This window comes from Buceros rhinoceros, unplaced genomic scaffold (assembly GCF_000710305.1).
Source record: "Buceros rhinoceros silvestris isolate BGI_N320 unplaced genomic scaffold, ASM71030v1 scaffold9873, whole genome shotgun sequence".
Taxonomy (NCBI): Eukaryota; Metazoa; Chordata; class Aves; order Bucerotiformes; family Bucerotidae; genus Buceros; species Buceros rhinoceros.
In genome coordinates, this window is record NW_010404218.1 from 14,239 (window position 1) to 33,203 (window position 18,965).

General features: G+C 50.0%; 2 protein-coding genes across 2 annotated transcripts; both read left to right on the forward strand.

Moving 5' to 3' along the window:
* The first annotated feature begins 5,621 nt into the window (after window positions 1–5,621).
* CALHM3 (calcium homeostasis modulator 3) lies at window positions 5,622–8,516 on the forward strand. Its single transcript, XM_010133301.1, has 3 exons — window positions 5,622–5,908; window positions 6,797–7,052; window positions 8,055–8,516. Exons 1-3 carry the CDS (start codon window positions 5,622–5,624, stop codon window positions 8,514–8,516), a joined length of 1,005 nt encoding a protein of 334 aa, XP_010131603.1.
* A 5,538-nt stretch (window positions 8,517–14,054) lies between these two features.
* CALHM1 (calcium homeostasis modulator 1) lies at window positions 14,055–16,484 on the forward strand. The gene is made up of 2 exons (XM_010133302.1): window positions 14,055–14,603; window positions 16,017–16,484. Exons 1-2 carry the CDS (start codon window positions 14,055–14,057, stop codon window positions 16,482–16,484), a joined length of 1,017 nt encoding a protein of 338 aa, XP_010131604.1.
* Window positions 16,485–18,965: the final 2,481 nt, after the last annotated feature.

The following is an 18,965-nucleotide window of genomic DNA, read 5'->3' on the forward strand; positions in this document are numbered from 1 at the left end:
TGCAAACTGCCCTAGCACCCCATTTCTAAAGCCCCTGCATAGCGCACAGCAGCAACTCTGGGATGCTTCTTCATAACTCTGTGCGTGACTTGAAAACACAGTCAGTTTTGCTTAAGGTCTTTGGTAAAAAAAAACCCCAACATTTCTTGGGTAAAAAAAAAATTATGACATTTCCTAATAGTTTTCTCTCTATATCTCAAAAACTTCTTCCATTCCTGACACGTAAATTTGAGACATATAGGACTGTTCTTTACAAAATATCTATGACATTAATCAGTTTGTCTCTAGGAAACCCATACATCGTTGTTTGTGCATCCCAGAAATACTAAATTCAACCACAGTCACAGTCAGTGCAGGTAGAGTCATGTTATAATAACATATCTGTAGCCACAGGAGTATTTTAAGACATCTGTGCTATGGAATACATCTTGAAAATTCAAAACTCCTTATCTAGTACACCTGAATCACTGGGAACAGTCAACAGAAAGTTGTCTTCATATACAACATGTGTTCTTTCCTGAAGAACTTATAACGAGATATGGAAACATAATCAGGAGGTTATTTTACAAAGCCATAACCCCTATGGTTACATTAACCAAGATTTTATTATCTTATGTCATTTCAACACAACAGCCAGGAGAAGAGTGACAGTAAACTAACCGGTGCATAGAATCTGAGCCCTGGCATCCAGCACCTGCAAGTCAAGTGCTCGGGCACCTGCTAACCAAGAGCATTTCTGGATGGTGGCAAAATCAACTTTTAGCCGTGACTTACCTGAGGGTATTTGGTGAATTAACAACACAGTACAGACAGAAATTTTGGCTTAAAAGCCACGAATCCAGCTATCAAAGCATTTGGTCTGCTTCCTGAAGTAGTTGCACTGGACAAGGACTGCGTCAGCCCTGAACCCCAGTGGCTGCAGAGACCCAGGGTTGCAGCACTGAGATGTGCTTCATCACCCAACCTCCATTTCCTTTTAGACACCTAAACAGTTTCTGTGACATCTCTGCAAACTGGAGACAAAGTGATCTCTGAAGAAAAGTTTGTTATCAGTGTTTTTCAGCCTGTAAACTGTGGATTCCCCAGGGCTGGAGCTTAGTTTTTAAAAATAACAAGAAAAGCTAGTTAAATGTCAGCAGCCCTATCTGTGGCCTGCAAAACTGCTGGAAGATAAGTGCTAGCAAACCAGAAAAAGTCTGAAAATCACTGAGCTGGGATATTAAGAGATCAGTCTGATTCCCTAATTATCCACCTTGTTCCCTAATTCACTCTCAAGATGTGAAGGGACTCCATCTTAAATGATCTCGCTGCAGCATCAGCTCCAAGCCAAGCAGAAAAATGGCCTTGCAAAAAGCTCTCTCAGGCAGAAATGGTGTGAATTAGGTGAAGGTTGGGATAATGTGGAGGCCAGGACAAAGGGCTTCCATATAAGCCAAACAGCTAAATGCTAATGGCCAGGAGAGCGATATATAGTGAGCTCCTAAGAAGAACAACGCATAACTGAGCTGATTATTTCCTCACTGGCAGTCAGCTGTAAGTTGGTGCTTTAATGAAGTTACAAGGCACAACACAGGAGTATCTGATCTCCAGAGAACTGATCTCCATTATTAGTGAAGACAAACTGCATTTCACAACACTGCCATTGTTTTTGCTAGCATCTTATTAATCATTTAATGGTCACTGCTCATGATTGGCGTAGCCTAGGCAGTGTACTCGGCTGTGCAAAAAATACTGAGATTTAGGTGGCCCCTGCCCCACAGAGCCAACACAGCTTGAACTTGTCTCCATTGCCAGTGACCACCAGGAATTTGCATAGTGTTTGGAGAGAGGAAACACCACCTATGTCCTTCTTCATGGGCAGTTGAAATGGAGGGAGACTTCTGCTGTGATAAACTGAAGATGCTGTTAAGATTTCCAGGCAGTGAGGTATAAAAAGGTGTAAAACCTCTGCCAGCTTTGCAGAGAAAGAAGGCTGCTCTGCTGTCAGTGGGATATATCAGTGGGAGACTGGTCCCCAAACTCTCTGACAAGGGTAATAGAAAATAAAGCCCAGCTGCAACCTGCTGGTCGAGTATAGACAGGCTCTCACGGGGGTCTACCCGTGTGCCCAAGGGTTCGCCAAGGGTTCAAGCCCACATGAACTGCAGAGGAACAAGATCCTGCTCTGCAGGCACTGTGGCTGGTAAAGGAGATTTACAGTGTTAATGGCCTTCACTAAACACAAGATGGCACATTTTCTCTAAGCCTTGGAAAGGCATTAACCCTTCTCCTCTAACAGGTGGAAGGGGTTTCCTGATTCACCAGCTGAACCACAGTCCTCCCATGGTGACCTGGGAGAACTAGCTGCTCTTACACCACAGGGACACAGCATTTTATCAGTGACTTAGTCATCCTCCCAGCACCTGGTGTGGGGTCCGTGTGGATCCACACTTGACCCCATAAAGGGAAAGTGAGGCAAGGAACACGTCGCTCATTGGAAGCAAACACCACATGGAGGTGACATCCCTACTTGGCAATTAATGAGCCAAGAAATTAGGAAGGAAGAGGCATTCAGAGCTAAATTAATTTCATAGCCATCTCCTGCAATCTGGGAATGTATTGGGCCGGTTCTGAATCCCTGTTTGTAACTCCATGGCCCAGAGTAACTCCATGGCCATCAGCAGAGGCGCAAAAGGAGTGGGGTGATAACTCAGCCTCCTGTGGTGCTGGTAGGGAGACCCTGACTGCAGCACCCACTCAGAGCAGGACAGTCACTACTGTGCCCTCGAGGCAGGTGTCATAAAATCTGTGCCTTTGCAGATCAATTGCTCAACCCCCATTTTTAAGAGGGAACAAGAAATCCTTGTTTTGTGCCCTTACATCATCTCAGGAGCAGCTGATCAACCCATGGAGCAGTTTTCTAAAAATAATTTGCCTGAGGCAGATGTTCAGGACAGAAAAACATCAATATGGGTAATTAAGTAATTTGTCAAAGTTATAAACAACTGCAAACAGCTCCTAATGAGGAGATAACCCTTCATCTTTCACACCACAGGCCAGGAGTGCTCCCACCAGAGCCCTGGGGCCCTTTGCTGCTGCCAGGAATAGTGCTCATGGCAGTGGCCAGGTTCCAGGAGAGCAAGCTTCAGGATGGGAGAAATGCCTGTTCCTAGACACCAATTTTCCTGGAGGAAAGAGAGTCCAGTCCCAGTACAGAGAAGGGACAAAACCTCATTGAGGTTCTACAGAGGAAACTGGACAGGCTGGATTGATGGGCTGAGGCCAATGGTATGAGGTTCTACAAGGCCAAATGCTGGGTTCTGTACTTGGGTCACAACAACCCCCTGCAATGCTGCAGGCTTGGGGAAGAGTGCCTGGAAAACTGCCCATCAGAAAAAGACCTGTGGGTGTTGGTTGATAACCAGCTGAATATGAGCCAGGAGTGTGCCCAGGTGGCCAATGATGATATATATATTATATATATATGTGATATATATATACACACACACATAAAAATACTGTGTCTGAGACCAGAACTGGTCATATATATATCATATGTATATGATATGATATATATATGATATGATATATATATATATGAGATGTTGTAAAATTCAGAGATAGTTCTTTAAATGTAAATCAGAATCCATGACATCCATTGTTAGGGAACAGAGAAATGGCAAAACTTTCTGTCCTTCTCCTGTTCTTACCCCCTGTCCCACCTGACCCTCATCCCCAGCGAATTGTTCCTCCAAGATGAGGCAGAATTTGGCTTCAAAACATTGAGGTGCTGGAGTGTGTCCAGAGAAGGGCAACAAAGTTGGTGAAGGGTCTAGAGCACAAGTCCTGTGAGGAGTGTCTGAGGGAACTGGGGTTGTTTAGTCTGGAGAGAAGGAGGCTCAGGGGAGACCTTATCACTCTCTACAGCTGCCTGAAAGGAGGTTGTGGGGAGGTGGGGGTTGGTCTCTTCTCCCCAGTAATAAGCAATAGGACAAGAAGAAATGGTCTCAGGTTGTGCCAGGAGAGATTTAGGTTGGCTATTAGGAAAAATTTCTTCACTGAAAGGGTTGTAAAGCCCTGGCACAGACTGCCCAGGGGAGTCCTCATCCCTGGAGGTATTTAAAAGATGTATAGATGTGGTGTTGAGGGACATGGTTTAGTAGTAACTTGGTGGAGCTACTTTAACTCAATGGTCCCAATGGACCTATAACAGCAAAATGGTCCTGATGTCCTGCAGCGGCAAAATGGAAACATTAGCTGATTAGCCATCGCTTTTTATTGCTGATGGATGAACATTAACAGTCATTTCCATTCATAATTGTGGGAGCTGCTGTTTAGATTGAAGGAGATAGCATTGTGGCCCCTGGAGTCTGTGTGTGTTGCACACCCACTGCATGTACCTGTGAGCAGCTATAGGTACTCTCTCCCCACTGCTGTCATTTGGTGCGATCCTATTAAGGCAACCAGCCCTTCAATGGGAGCCGCCGTGGGCAGAAACCTCAGTGCTGGCAGCAAGTGCACTTCAGTGGAGGTGGTTCCTCTCTTTTTTAACAAAATAGGTAAATATAACAGCCTTATATTTTTCCCCTTCCTAAACATGTATGGAAACCTGAGCTGAGAAAAAATTAGAAAATATCTTCAGATGAAAGCTGGGGAGAGGAAAATTATGTTGAATACATCAGAAAAAAACCTCAGTTTCCTTGTGTGGCGGTGAGCTGTATTTATCTGTAAAATAAACTTTTGAGAGAAAAAAAGGAATTGCCTCTGGGATATTTAAAAGGGGCAGAAGATGATAATCCAGTTAATCCAAGATGATAATCCAAGCAGCCAGCTGCTCTTACTGCACCATGCCCTCTGATGGGGGGCAAGAAGGACCCCCAGTCCAAGGGCCTTGGACATGGATGACGGTGTGGTACAAATGCCACAGTCCATGTATGATATATAGCCATGAGCAGCCTTTACCCTGAAGTGCCACTCCAGGCTTTGAAAGCTATCGATTCTCACAGGCTCTTAACTGAAGGGATGGTCTCTTCACCCCATTTTCATATGGAAATCTGAAGTCGGAGTGATGTGGTGTGTGTGCTCAGCGCCAGGCGTGTGGTCCCTGCCTCCCTTCTGCCCCGCTCAGGGCTGGGGATCTGCTGCACCAAAAAGAAACGGGGCGGCAGCAGTTACCCAGATGAGCGCATTTGCCTTTCATGTTTTCTCCTGGCTGATGAATCACTCAACAGCCCTCCATCCGCAGAGAAGACAGCTCACAGGCATCCACTGACAGCTCTCCACTGAGAGTTAGCTTCTCCGGGAGGGAGGGACCCAGCACTACTGGAGGCTGTCACTGGTTGGCACGTAGGACAGCCCTGAAAATTAAAAACGGGGTGGGAAAAACAGCTGCTGGAGGCTGTATCCAGCTGCTCACCTAGAAAAGCAACTAGATGCCCTGGAAGATAAGGATTGGGTGAGAAGCTGTGCGCCTGTGGGGAAGCCCCAGCAGCTCTCTTCCATCCCCATCCTCCTGCTCTGACTGACTGCAGGCTGAGCTGTGCCCCCTGCCCTGCAGCAGCAGAAGGGGGTTGAAGGGACACAGGCTGTGCCAGGCTGCCCAGGGATTTCCCAGGAGGAGCACCCCTGGCCAAAAGAACACAATGGAATGTTTCCGGATGATCTTCCAGTACTTCCAGTCCAACTCGGAGTCTGTGATGAATGGGATCTGTGGGCTGTTAGCCCTGGCTAGCGTAAAGATGTATACCAGCTTTGACTTCAGCTGCCCCTGTCTGCCCCGCTACAACATGGCATATGGCTTGGGAATCATGTTTGTACCCCCCATCGCCCTCTTTTTCTGCAGCCTCCTTCTCAACAGACAGTCTCTGGTGATGCTGGAGGAGTGGAGGCGACCGCAGGGACGCAGAAAGAAGGACCTAGCTGTCATAAGGTGGGGTTTGCACCGGTAGTCATGTCCCTCCTTTTACCTCCTGCTTAGCTGTCTCACCTCCACAGTTTTGACCTTCCTGGTAAATAATTTTCTTCTAAGCTCAGCTCCTGAGACCTTACCCCATGAGCTTGGAGGGGCAGGGGCATGACAAACGCATTTCCAAGAGCAGAAATGAAGGCAGAGCCTCGTCCCATCTCTCAGGAGGGCAGGAGCTCTTTGATGCCAATGGCTGGGTTTATGATGCCACTCTGGGAAACTGCATTGCTGCCTGCTCTGTTGCGCACACACAAGGTTTCTCTTGGGGTTTACACGTGTGAAAAGATGAAGCATTTCCACTTCAATGTGCAGAAAGAGTGGCATTTCCATCTTTATCAATAGCCTTGTGGTTCCCCTCCCTTCAATTACATTTTTACTGACTCAATTTGGTGGCAGGGAGAGGAGAGTCATATTCAATCTGTTACATACACAGTTTTACCCAGTGCACAGGCTGGCAGAGTGGGACGAGAAAGGCTGCAGAGAAAAGTGATTTTGCAGGTAGAAACTGAGATGATGAGAAAAGAAAGAGTGAATGTAGAAGACAAGGGAGAGTGTGCAATACATAAGTAAACGGTCAAGAGAAGCACATAATGAGAGGACCACGCACCGTGGTGAATGCAGGCAGCACACAAAGCACTGCTGTGTGCTGGCACAGATTTCACTGCGAAGCACCAACAAATTGTTCCCAGAGCAAAAGAGGCAGTAGCTGGAGCAATGCTGAGGACAGTGCTGGGAGTCAGGTCCCGGCTCTAGGAGGGCTGCTTGACGTAGGGCAGCCTGCATCCTTCAAGGATCTGGATGAGGAGAAAGACCCCATCATTTACCCACTCACGTCTCTCTCTCCTGCTCCAGGTACATGTGTTCCTCCATCCTGCAGCGAGCCATGGTTGCTCCTGTTGTCTGGGTCATAGTCACCCTCCTGGATGGCAAATGCCTGATCTGCGCTTTCAGCAGCTCTGTGGATCCCGAGAATTTTGTGGGTTTTGCCAATGCCAGTCCAGTGCAGGTACAGCAGCTGCTGGCCAAAGTACCCTGCAAGGACGACGAGCTCATGAGGAACAACACATCCCGCAAGGCAGTGTCCAGGTATCTGCGCTGCTGGTCCCAGGTAGGTCACTGCCAGCAGAGCCCCCCCATGCTGGTCAGGTTCCCAGGACATGCATCATTTGCTTCTGCATTTCCTTAATTTGTCATATCTTCACCACAGTCAGGCTGGAAGCAAGACTACTCTTTGCTTCTTTACGCCCCCAAACATTGCCACCCTTAGCAATAATCTCCGGAGTCACTCAGGTAGCGTAAAGGAAGAAAATAGAAGATGGTTTAATTAAAAGAACTTTGTTTCTAGAAGAACAGCAATTTCCAAACCCAGATAATAAAAAGCAGGTTGCAATGAATATAGATGTCTCCTAAAGCTCTCTCCAGTGTCAGGAGACCTTTCTAACCGCTAATCTTGCAGATAGGAACCGCTGTTCTAAGGACAGCGCAAGCTGAGGCAGACAAAACCAGCTTGCTCAGGAACGATACAAGAACAGGACGTGATGGGGAGTGAAGCCCTGGCTGGCCCCTGCTATTTGTACAGGAGTGCCAGGTCCAGGATGAGGACCGGTGGGAGGGCATTGAAAACAAGCCCTTTCTTCTTACCAAAGGGAACTGCATGTAGTCTGGGCTGTCTTCACCCTGATGCAGGGATTCCTTGACCCTGGAGCCAGTGTAGGTGGCAGATGAAGATCTCACTGGAGACAGGTGAGCATCAAAGGAGAACAGTGAAGTCCCCTTCCCCTGGGGCGCTCCCACACTCAAAACAAATACCTCTGCTCGAGGCTAACTTTGCAAACAGTTATCCTACTGTCCTACAGTCATCTTACTAAACTACCGGTGCACAGATGTCCTATATTCACTGCCCTATATTCACTGGGAGGAGATTACACCAACCCTCTGAGTGCAGTTTGAGGGGATGAACTTCATGGACAGATGAAGAAAGGGAGTCCAGATGTACCACATCTGCCCTCCAGCCACACAAATTCCCCATCTCAGTGACACAGGCAAACAGCTCACGCCTGTCCTTGTGCCTGTCTTGTCCCTGTTCCACTGCTCATTTCTTATCACCTAGGCACTCGGCTGGAGCATTTTGTTGATCCTTATCGTGGCAGCTTTCCTTGCTCGCTGGCTCAGACCTTGCTTCAAGCAGGCCACCCTCCTGCAGGCACGTCACTGGAGCAACTACATTGATATCGAGCAAAAGATTTTTGAGGAAACCTGCTGTGAACACAGCCGGCTCTTTGCTCACAAATGCATCCTCCACTTCTTTGAAAATATGCAGCAAGAGATCAAACAGCACAGCTTCAACTTGCCAAGGGAGGAAGAGGGGGCTGAAGGAGAGGAAGATCTTCTCCGAGGCATCACAGATCAGGGCCAGGTGAATAAACTTCTGAAAATGTGGTACTATGAGAAACCTCCCCTGGATGTCAACCAGGCAACCCAGAGGCATCCCCTGGGGCAAGAGAGATCCCCTCTGCCCTCGGCCTACAGCCCTGGCACCTGGTCCAAATTCCCCCAGCACACTGCTGTGTAAAGTGAGATTTGTCCTGCAGACACGGAAGGGGCACTGCCATACCTCTGCACAAAGAAAGGTCCAGTGAGTACATGACAGCGGTGCTCTCGTCTTCCTCCAAAACCCCAACCCCAAAAGCTCCACTCCAAGGCGTGCCTAGCAAAACCTCCAAGATAAACTAGCTCTGAAGATCTAAGGGCCCCAGCCTCAGTCACTGTTAACGACATTTCTCAAGAAAGGACTCTGCGTAGTGCTTTTGCCATGTTGAAGGGTTACAGCTTCTTACAGCTGTGATAAAACCTTTGTGGCTCGAGGAAAGATTTAACCAAGGCACCAACACCCAGCTGCGTGTGCAAACTGACTGAAGCGGCAGCTTCTCAGAGGTGTGAGATGCTCCTGCCTGTTTCAGTGACGCCCAGTTCAGAGAATTAGCAGAGCTGACACTGAAATGATTTAATTGGCAATTCTTTTAGTACCACACCAACATGTTTACTAAACAGGCAAAACCACCTCCTGCATCTTCCCATCTGCTGAGAGCTTTGGCTGCCCCCAGCCCAGCTGCCAAACTGCTCAGCCTTCCTTCCTCTGCAACCCACCAATACTTCCATGCATTTTCAAAATAAAATATGCCAACACACTGAAATTCATGGACCTACATAAATGTAATAGAAGATTCCTCTGGATAAATGTCTCTGCATTGGGTTGGAGCTGCAGGAGCAAAAAAGGAATTGGAGGCTTTGCTTAACACATCCACGGGACTGTGCTGAGGTTGAGGGGGCTGCTCTAAACACTGGCATTGGGCCATGGAAAGGACACACTGACTCTGTGCCTGATCACAAATTTTAAACACTCCCCTGCTACATTTTAGTACAAACTGATCTATCCAGAGGATCATCCTTGCGTCACCTAGTTGGGCATTTCCGTCCTTGGTTTCAAAACTGTTTGAATGTAACCTTATCTCTGAGCCCCTAATGCTAAGCACTTTCTTACCTGCCTTTTTCCACCCCCCGCTGTAGATGGTGCCAACCGTGGTGCCAGTTTGACTGGCATTTCTGACCAGCATTGCTGCTTGGATGCATTAAACTCATTAAACTGCAAACGAACCCAGGGCAGTCACACGTATTTCTCCAGGCTGAGGCTCACGCTGATGCTCACTTTGTGTCTGGGAGTGAGGGATCTAAGGTGGAGAGGTCTGGGGGGAGGTGGGTGTGTGAAGAATAGATGTCTCCTTGGCTGTGCATGGATATATGGGGCAAGCAGGGCCTCCAGGAGGAAAGAAGAGGGTGGAAAAGGGGCAAAGAAACCTGTCACCACCTTGTGACTCAATCCAAAATGAGGAGTTGAATTGAAAACACATATTAATTCCACAGATTAACTTGTAACTTGTTGAGCTGCTGGAAGGTGGGTACCTCCTCCTCAGGATGTTTGTATGCATGGTGTCAGGGAGGGAGGAGATGCTTGGCAAAACACAGGAAGGCCAAACAAGTCCACAGCCCACCCATAGGCAGAGGCACCACCGAGGCCCAGCAGGGAGATGCAGGTTGCAGAGGGATGGGCAGCAGACCTTTTCTTATTTGCATGGCAAAATCATCTCTGGCTGAACCCCTGAGCTCCCCTTGACATGCTTAGAGAGGGCACAAAGCCAGCTGTGGCCCACGCTAGTTGGGAATAAGACAGTGGTCTCCCCATCAGGAGTTCTTTAGGTCCAGGGAGCTTCTGATCTCTCCTTTGAAATCAGCATTGCACTTTGAATTTCATCTCTGGTTTACTTTCATCAGACACAACACCAGAAATCTCAGGCTGAGATGCAGTTCAGACTCATCACTCCACACTAGTCAAACTGACAATTTTCCTAACCAGCTCAGAGCAGAGGTCCACAGCTCTGCTTTGCATGCTGCTTTCCATGATCTCAGGTTTTAAATCATCCCAGAACGGCCACAAAATACAAAACGCAAAAGAGGGGAAGAGGGACAGCTTTGTTATCTGTATAGGGGGGGATAAAATCAGAGGATTTAAGGGTGCAGCCATAGACCTTTGCAGGTCTACAAAGGCTCACACACTGTTGAGAGGGTCAGTCTGGTCACAGGTAGATCCAGTCGGATGTGGCTGTGTGTGTTGACCCTTCCCAGCCTCCCCAAGTCCTGTGCTGTGTTCCCCTTTGAAGCCAGAGAACTCCTCTCCATTGCGGAAAATGTGTCTCATGACAGGACAAGAGGCAACAGGCACAAAGCCAAAATGCAGGAAATTCAATTTAAACAGAAGAAAGCACGTGTTCACTTTGAGGGTGACGGAACAGGCTGCCCAGAGAGACTGTGGCACCTCCATCTACGGAGATGTGTCCCTGAGCACACTTTGAGCAGTGGGAGCAGACCTGACAACCTCCAGAGGTCCCTTCCCACCAGCTCTGCTAGGAGTGTGTACCGTTCTGTGGAAGTGGGAGCAAAGAGGTTCGTTTACAAACTTTAGCAGCTCTGTATCTCAGGGCTGGTCTGATGCCTGACACACAGATTTGTCAGAGGTGCTCAGGAATCCTCACCTGCCAAGAGTCTGTGAAAGAGCAGGGCTTATTGCAAAGACGGCTTTCCCAAACTCTTCCCAAACTCTCCTGATGAGTATTGTGACCATTTTCGTATCTCTGTATCTTCTCTATCTCTATATCCTACATTGACTGGGACACACGAAGTCCTCCTCAGCTCTCCGGCTTAGTGTCTGGCTTGGTGTCTAAGTGCAGGACCCCACGCTGGGAGGAACTTAGGCATCTGTCTCAGGATCTGGTTTCTAAAGCACAAGCAGGATGGTGTCATGGGAGGAAGCACCAGCTCTGCCTTCTCTTGCAAACCAGTTGGAGTGAACTTCTTGTTGGCAAGCTCACAAAAACAAGGTCCTTCCTAACAAGGCAATGTAGAAAGGAAGACCCAGACATCGGCTTCTATAGGCTCTGTTTTGAATCCCACTGACTTACTGTTGGCTTCAGGGGGAACTTCCAGTGCTGTACATCTTCACCAAGCAGGCTCAGACCCCCCAATTCATGTTTAATGGAAGGCAGAGTTTTCCTGGAGATCAAAAATCTCTCTGATTTTTGATTGATTCAGGCATGCTTTGATGTGAACTGCACTTCAAAACGCCGTTCACCAGGTGAACAGGGAAGCCAGCCTGAGCTCTTAGCTAGCAATACAATAAGCCTCATCTGTATGCACACAGCCAAATCTCTTCACATTTGAGGAGATCATGCAATTAACCTCTCCACAACAGTCAGAGCTAGAACTGCCTGGGTGCTACCCACATGCTTTGTGCTCACCTCCGTGGTGGTGTTTCAGGATGAACTTGGCATTATCCACACAGCCTCAGGGCTGGTGTGGGGGGAGAGTCAAAAACTGCAGTGCTGACTAATGGTCAAAGCACCTGGTTTGCCTTCCTAACTCCGCACGGACACACTGCACAACCTTAGCAGCTTGATTTGGTGATGTGTCTCACAGCCACCAGTACAGCTGTGCTGGTGCCCAAACGGAAGTATCTTGATACTCATGTCAACAGCACAGGTGGTGCCTGGAGCAGAGGGGCTGAACGCCGTACACGTAGTCAATACTGCAACCATCTGTTTTACAGCTGCTTGTAGACTCAGTATTCCCCCATGTTCTGGCTGGCTTGAGGGAGCAACCTAGTGTATCAAAGCTGCTTTCTCAGCTGGGGACAGGAGAGCACCAACAGGAGAGCACCAACAACTGGGGACAGAGATGCAGGAGAGCACCAACAACAGAGCCCACTTCTTTCAGGTTTGTGCTGTAAGTGCCAACCTGGCCCAACCATAGCTATCACATGTCAGTAGTGTTTGTCTCAGTTCTGGCAAACTGGGGGGAAGTCTGTCTGGTTGGTTCTGTGCACAGGACAAATGTGCACAAGATCTCTGTACGTTTGCAGAGACTTCCCAGACCGGAGAGCCCCCAGAGCTGACAGCAATGAGATGCCCTTGTGAAAGGGCAGAGGATGGAAGTGATGGGGAAGCTTTGAACCCCAGCATCATCATATGAGACATGTCCACCACACACCTGAGCTGGCTCTGCCCAGGCTGCTCCTGGTGTGCAAAGAGCAGGAAGAACAGTGCAGGTATTCAAGGACACTTGGCTCCAGATGGCCTGGTGTTGTTACTGCATTAATAAGCCCAGGCAAAGTGGCATCACTAAACTGTCAGCAATCCCGTGCTGTACAGCCCAGCACCCAGCTAGCTCAGTCCTCCCTGCACCATACAGTGGTTGCATGGGAAATGCGCCCTTAGACACCTTAGCCTCAGGTCAAGGCACACAGCCAAATCCCAGGCCCAGCACCTCCTGCTAAATGGATGCACGTTGCCGGCTCAGGTAGTCTTTGCTCTGTCTGGCCTTCCCAGCAGAGTTCAAGTGATATTCAGAGGAGTGGTAGCTCCACTGCATCCTCATCTCCCAGGACTGCTGGTACCTGTTGGCTTGATGGGCAGGAAGTGTTCTACACAGTCTATGTCTAGGGGTGAAAAGAAGAAATCTCAGGGAAAAAACCCGACTCTCAGAGCTCTGCTGGGCAGGGAGCATCTCCTGAGAAAGTAGCAGTACTCAGGGCTTGGATGCTCTCACCAGGACCCACCCTGCAGAGCAGGGTGTGTCCTCTCTGCCCCTGTCCCTGCAGCCTTCTCTCCTTTCTATGCCCATTTTGCTCCAGCTCCAAAGGAAAAGCACTATGTACCTCTGGATGTTGCTTGACTATTAGCCACAGTTTGAAGGATATCTTAGCAAGTGCAGGGCTGGAAAAACCAAGGAGCTACAAGAGTCAGCTTGTAAGCCTGGCTGAAAGGTGGATGTTTGCAAGGTTGAGGGGAGACACTAACAGACCTTCCAATACAGATACAACACCCCAGAGCACCAAGAGCTTTATCCCTCTGCCTTTCCTTTACTCTTCTCTTCCCTCTGCAGAGTAAAACAGAAAAGGCATTTCCCAGAGAAGTGGGTACAGAGAGGGGCCTGGCAGACCTGTGAGGGGCTTGCATGACATGCTGCTGGGGTGATGCAGACATGGAGGGAGGGGGAAACTCTGGCATACCGCTTTTCTCTGTGTGCCTGCACCGCAGAGGTGGGGCATCCCGTCAGTCCTGGGAGGAGCACCCACCTCCTGCATTTGCAAACGGGCTCACAGAGGCCGACCAGCCAGCTCCTCTTTCTGCCCGGGGCACAGATTACTCCGGGAGGGCACGGCCATGGTAAACCCTGCAGCCTCCAGCCAAGGGGACTGGTGGCTGGGAGACTGCAGAAATGGGGCCATGGAGAAGAACAAATCCAGGTTTAGCAAACCAGGAACCAACGACCCAAAGGAGAGCAGGAAGAAGCAAACTCTGAACTCTTGCAAGCAGCAAAATACACAGAAAAAAATTAAATTTTCTGCTTTAAATATTGGGGCTGAAAGAATGCCTGAATGAATCAGTGAACTGCACAGACACTTGTTGATGCCCGTCTGTGAAGAGCGGGGTTGAATGAATGAAGTAAACCGGAGCCACAGCTTGGACTCTGGTGGGGGGAGGAATTGCATCAAGGAAAGATGGACAAGTTCCGGATGATCTTCCAGTTCCTCCAGTCCAACCAGGAGTCCTTCATGAATGGCATCTGTGGGATCATGGCCCTCGCCAGTGCCCAGATGTACTCGGCTTTTGATTTCAACTGCCCCTGCCTTCCACACTACAACTTGGCTTATGGGCTGGGCATCCTCCTGGTGCCCCCCTTCATCTTGTTCCTGCTGGGCTTCGTGCTGAACAACAATGTCTCCATGCTGGCAGAGGAGTGGAGACGGCCCCTGGGCCAGCGAGGGAAGGACCCATCTGTCCTGCGCTACATGTTCTGTTCCATGGCGCAGAGGGCTATGATCGCCCCAGTGGTATGGGTCTCAGTGACGCTGCTGGATGGCAAGTGCATCACCTGCGCCTTCTGCACCTCGGTGCCCGTGGAGACCCTGGGCAATGCCAGCCACTCTGGCCTCTCCCAAGGGGAGATTAAGCGGGTCCTTGCCCGCATCCCCTGCAAGGAGATCTATGATGGACAGGAGCTCATTGCCAATGAAGTGGCTGTCAGGTACCTGCGCTGCATTTCGCAGGTAAGAGGCATCATTGCAGGGCCCTCGTTGATGGTTTACGGTTAGGCACTGAAAGCCTTAGCTCTTCCCTTGAGGGAATCTCCTTGTTGAAATCAAGCTGCAGGAGGAGAGACTGGTGACTTTGCAAGGGTACAAGGTGCTCATACTCAGCTCTGGGGAGTTACGCCTCCAGCGTGGTGCAGACACTGAAGCTGTTAGCTCATCCTGACAATTTGGTCTCCTCTCCTGCCTGGGCAGCCTGGGGCTGCAGGGCAGTGGTACATGGCCATGCTGTATGCAGAGATTTATTTAGAGCAAGTTCAGAAGGGGCTTACATGAAAGTAACTCGATGACTGGTAGGCTGTTGCCCCCTCCCATAACGCACCAGTTGCCCACAGTTGCTCTTGCTGCTTATTTTAACATGTGCAAGCAATGGGCTAATAACCGTCTATGTTACTTGTCTCTGCCGCTTGCATGGAAACAGCCAACGTGTTTAATAACCATCCCAAGGAACCACAAATGAAGAAGTCGTGCTAACTGCTTGTCCTGTGCCTAATTCCTCTGAAGCCCTCTGCTGCTTGCCACATTCTCCATTCTGGAGACAGGATGGTCCAACCCACCCTGGTCACTCATGTACTCCTGTTTAAAAGCAGCTCCTCTCCCTGACCTCCCTAGAGCAGACAGGAATTATCACCCCCAGTTTAAAAGAAATGGAGTCACAAAGCAGATTTTCCTGGGTAGACCCTAATTACTATCTGTTGGGAAGCACTGGGAGCTGCAAAACAAGAGCTGCCACCTAGATACCCCCTTCCAAAGTGCTCTTTTTACAGAGGGGTTTGCCCTCACAAGCCCTGCCTGCACAGCCTGGCAGCAGCCTGAGCTGAAACCGATGGTGAACAAGACAGACCGGTCCTGTCTCTGCCCTCATCTCACTCTTCCTGTCAGACCCCATTAACAGGGGAGCCTGTCACCACTGCTCACCCACAACAGATGTTACTGAGTCCAACAGCACAGGAAAATTGTTAGACAGCTGCATAAACTCAGGGAGTATCTGGAATGACAATAGCTGCGAGTCAGAGTACACAGATCCAGGTGAGATGTGGTCCTACCAGGGACCAGGAACAAGGGCTGGGTGCCAGATCCGGTCTGCTGTTATTTATGGTCACTGCCTGCTGATGCTACACAAGGCTGTGTGAGATGTGGAGAGGTGCTGCCTAGGTGGGTCCATCAACCAAAATTTCCATGCGGATGCACTGACTCGGTACATAGGTTTTCCTAGTCCAGCTTTGCAATGTAAATGCAGTCAGGTGTCAAGCAGCCCAAAGTGGAGTCAGGCTCGTTCACAGACTGGGGGGCTCCTGCCAGCTGGTGGGAAGTGTCAGGCATGTGTTCTGTCTGTCTGTGACAGGTCCGGTTCCCCCCTCATCCCTGCAGGCCCTGGGCTGGTGCTTTGTGCTGCTGATGACTACGCTGGCCTTCTTGGTCCGATCCCTCCGTCCCTGCTTCACCCAAGCCGCCTTCCTGAAGAGCAGGTACTGGTCCCACTACATCGACATTGAGCGCAAGCTGTTCGATGAGATGTGTGCAGAGCATGCCAGGAGCTTTGCCAAGGTCTGCATCCAGCAGTTCTTCGAGGGCATGAGCACGGACCTGGCAGCCACTCGCTGCCACCCACCCAGGAAAGCCCCTGCAGATGTGAGGGAAGCTGCTGAGAAGCTCCTGGGCATCACCGATCAGGCCACCATGAACACAGCCCTGAAGAGCTGGCACAGATGCAAGCCCCCCCTGCACCTCCATCCACCTGCCATCCCCAGTGGAAATGGGTGGGCAGGAGAAGAGCAGCCCCCCGTGCACCCCCCTGTGCCCCGAAGGGAGACGGCTGCCTACTACAGCCGGGTGTGAGGGGCATAGAGCTATGCAGAAGCAGAGCCACGTTTGAGAGAAGGGCTGCAGAGAAGGTGGACAGATGGGTGTCTGAACCGGGCAAGAAGCAAGGGCCAGTGCAACAGGGGGTGCAAGAGGACAGGCACCCAAAGGGCTGGGCAGTGCCAGTGCGATCCCATCTGCTCTCACATCCCATCCTACAGCATCTGTAATTCAGGCAGTGAGTTCCGTGCTGAGCAGGGCAGCTACTCAAGGTTGTGATGTATGAGCCCTGGTGATTCTGAAGGGTGCAATACGGCAGATGGACAGACGTGCTGTGTGTCCCACACTACCAAGCACCAGGCTTGCGCTGTGGTGGTTGCCAAGGCAGACACCTCCGGATCGCCAAAACTTCCTTTCTTTCACCATGTGCTCAGCACTGGGAAGTGCATTTGGCCTTAGGCAGTATTAAAAATCCCCTGGTGGGGAAACAAGGTGGAGGTGCCCCTTTCTCACACCATTGCCCCTCCACACACTACATCCCCACAGAAAAACTTTTTTTTTAAATAAATTTGACCCGAGCAAGGGGCTAGTGAAGTGACGTCCCATATTACATTACAGCATGGTTGGTATCATCAGAACTATTCAAAAGGAGCCCACAGAGATGCTCCTTGATGGGACTATCTAGACAAGGAGAGCGGCTATCGTTGAGCAGCATGGGGGGTGGGGGTCAGGCCAACCCACTGCCTCAAATTTACTGCAGGACAATTTGTTCTTGCAATTTTACCTGGATTCCTCCCTGACACAAAGACCAATGTTAAAGACCCACCTGGATGACTGTTTAATAAATAATTCAGGCTTACTGTTCAAGCTCTGTGCTCAGGCACAAAGACTTATAAAAGCTCTTTGTAAAAGCTGCTGGTGTTTCTTTATTTGAATGCAATGAAAAGGACTGGCAGGGGCGGCCCGGGCTAAACCCGGGTGCTGAGGCCATGCAAGATGGGGCATTCCATGGTGGCCAGCAGTGAGCCAGCCCCGGCCCTCAGAGGAGAAGCCAGGAAGGCACCGCCGACCCTACACAATACCAGGTGCTGCCCATTTTGACAGAAATTGACGATGACGGGATGCAGGCCCTGGGGTGACTATGGAAATCGCAGCCCAGGAGAGTGTTCCCTGGTGGCCCCGACTTTATTACCAAGATGCAGAAGGAAATCCTCTTCTGAGAGACGAGTTTTACCCCTGCTGCATCCCTTTTGACACGCTCAGCACCTTGAAATTTCTGCTGCCGCGTTCTTGTTCAAATGAACTTATTACCGCTGGCTGTTAACTGGGGTGACTGTCGTTTGCATAAACCTTAATTATCGGTGTGTAACTCCACAGAGGCTGTGGGGAGAGGAGAACAAAGGACCAAAATGACAAGGAAATTCTCCGAGCTGCTGTGAGAGCACCTTAGCAAGCCCGTAGTCAAGGGCAGGCTGAATCTGGCTGACTCCCAGGAGAAAGGAGCGTGACACAGATTTATCATTAATCGTCACAGCCCAAACTTTAATTAAGGCACCTGCCCAGAAATTAATAGGCGCAGAACTAGATTTACAAAGCAAAGAAGATTAAAAGAGAAAGGCTGTTTCCACTCCTATTATTTGCAGTTCAGCACTGTGAATGGCTCACCAAGAAAGCCATGCTCAGGAGTCCCCACAATGGCAAGCTGCACGCGGGGCTGGCGGGCTCCATGGCAGAGCCATTAAGATACCAAAATAAATACCACACCTTTGCAAAGAGAAGCTTTTGGACTTTTAGTTTAGATTTTTAGGATCGGAACTCTGCTCCCATGCACCAATTTCAGCAGAGAGTGTCCTCAGAGCAGGCAGACTGTCCTCCCTGTTCCGGAGTTTGGAGACAGTGTTCATCACTTTCTAGGGAAGACCCTTTGCTAGGGAACCTGACGCAGCCCCTGGGGTTTCAGCCGGGCTGCAGTCCCCGTGCTGAGCCTGGTCAGCAGCACTGCCCCCAGCACAGAGCAAGCCCCAGGGCCCCTAGCTGAGCCAGCAGGCATCAGGCAGGAGGGAAGCCACCCCCGGGCAGGCATGGAGGTGCGGGAGTGTCAAGGGGTGCACTGCACTCAGACACCTGGGAGCTGCAAAAATCTACCTGGGAACCCCAGATCTGGGGGTAAGGAGGACTCAGTCCAAAAATCCCGGCTGAACTGCTGACACTGGGCTGAGCTTAGCTTTCCTCCGGGCTGAGGGAAACATGAGTGTTGCTGAAGATATGCCTGTGCTGAAGATATGCCTGTGCTGAAGACATCCCCTGGGGAGGGCTGAGTTTCACCCCAGGGATGGTGATGAGGAGGCTGTAGAAGGAGGACAGGGGCCTCTGGCAATAGGCTGGGCAGGAGCTGGAGCCAAGGGACATATGGTGGAGAGGAGGGACCAATGCAAGGGGAAGCTAAGCCGTCCCCGGCTGCCTCACAAGCATTGCTCCACAGAGGAAGCAGCGAGCGGAAAAGCCAAACCCGGACGG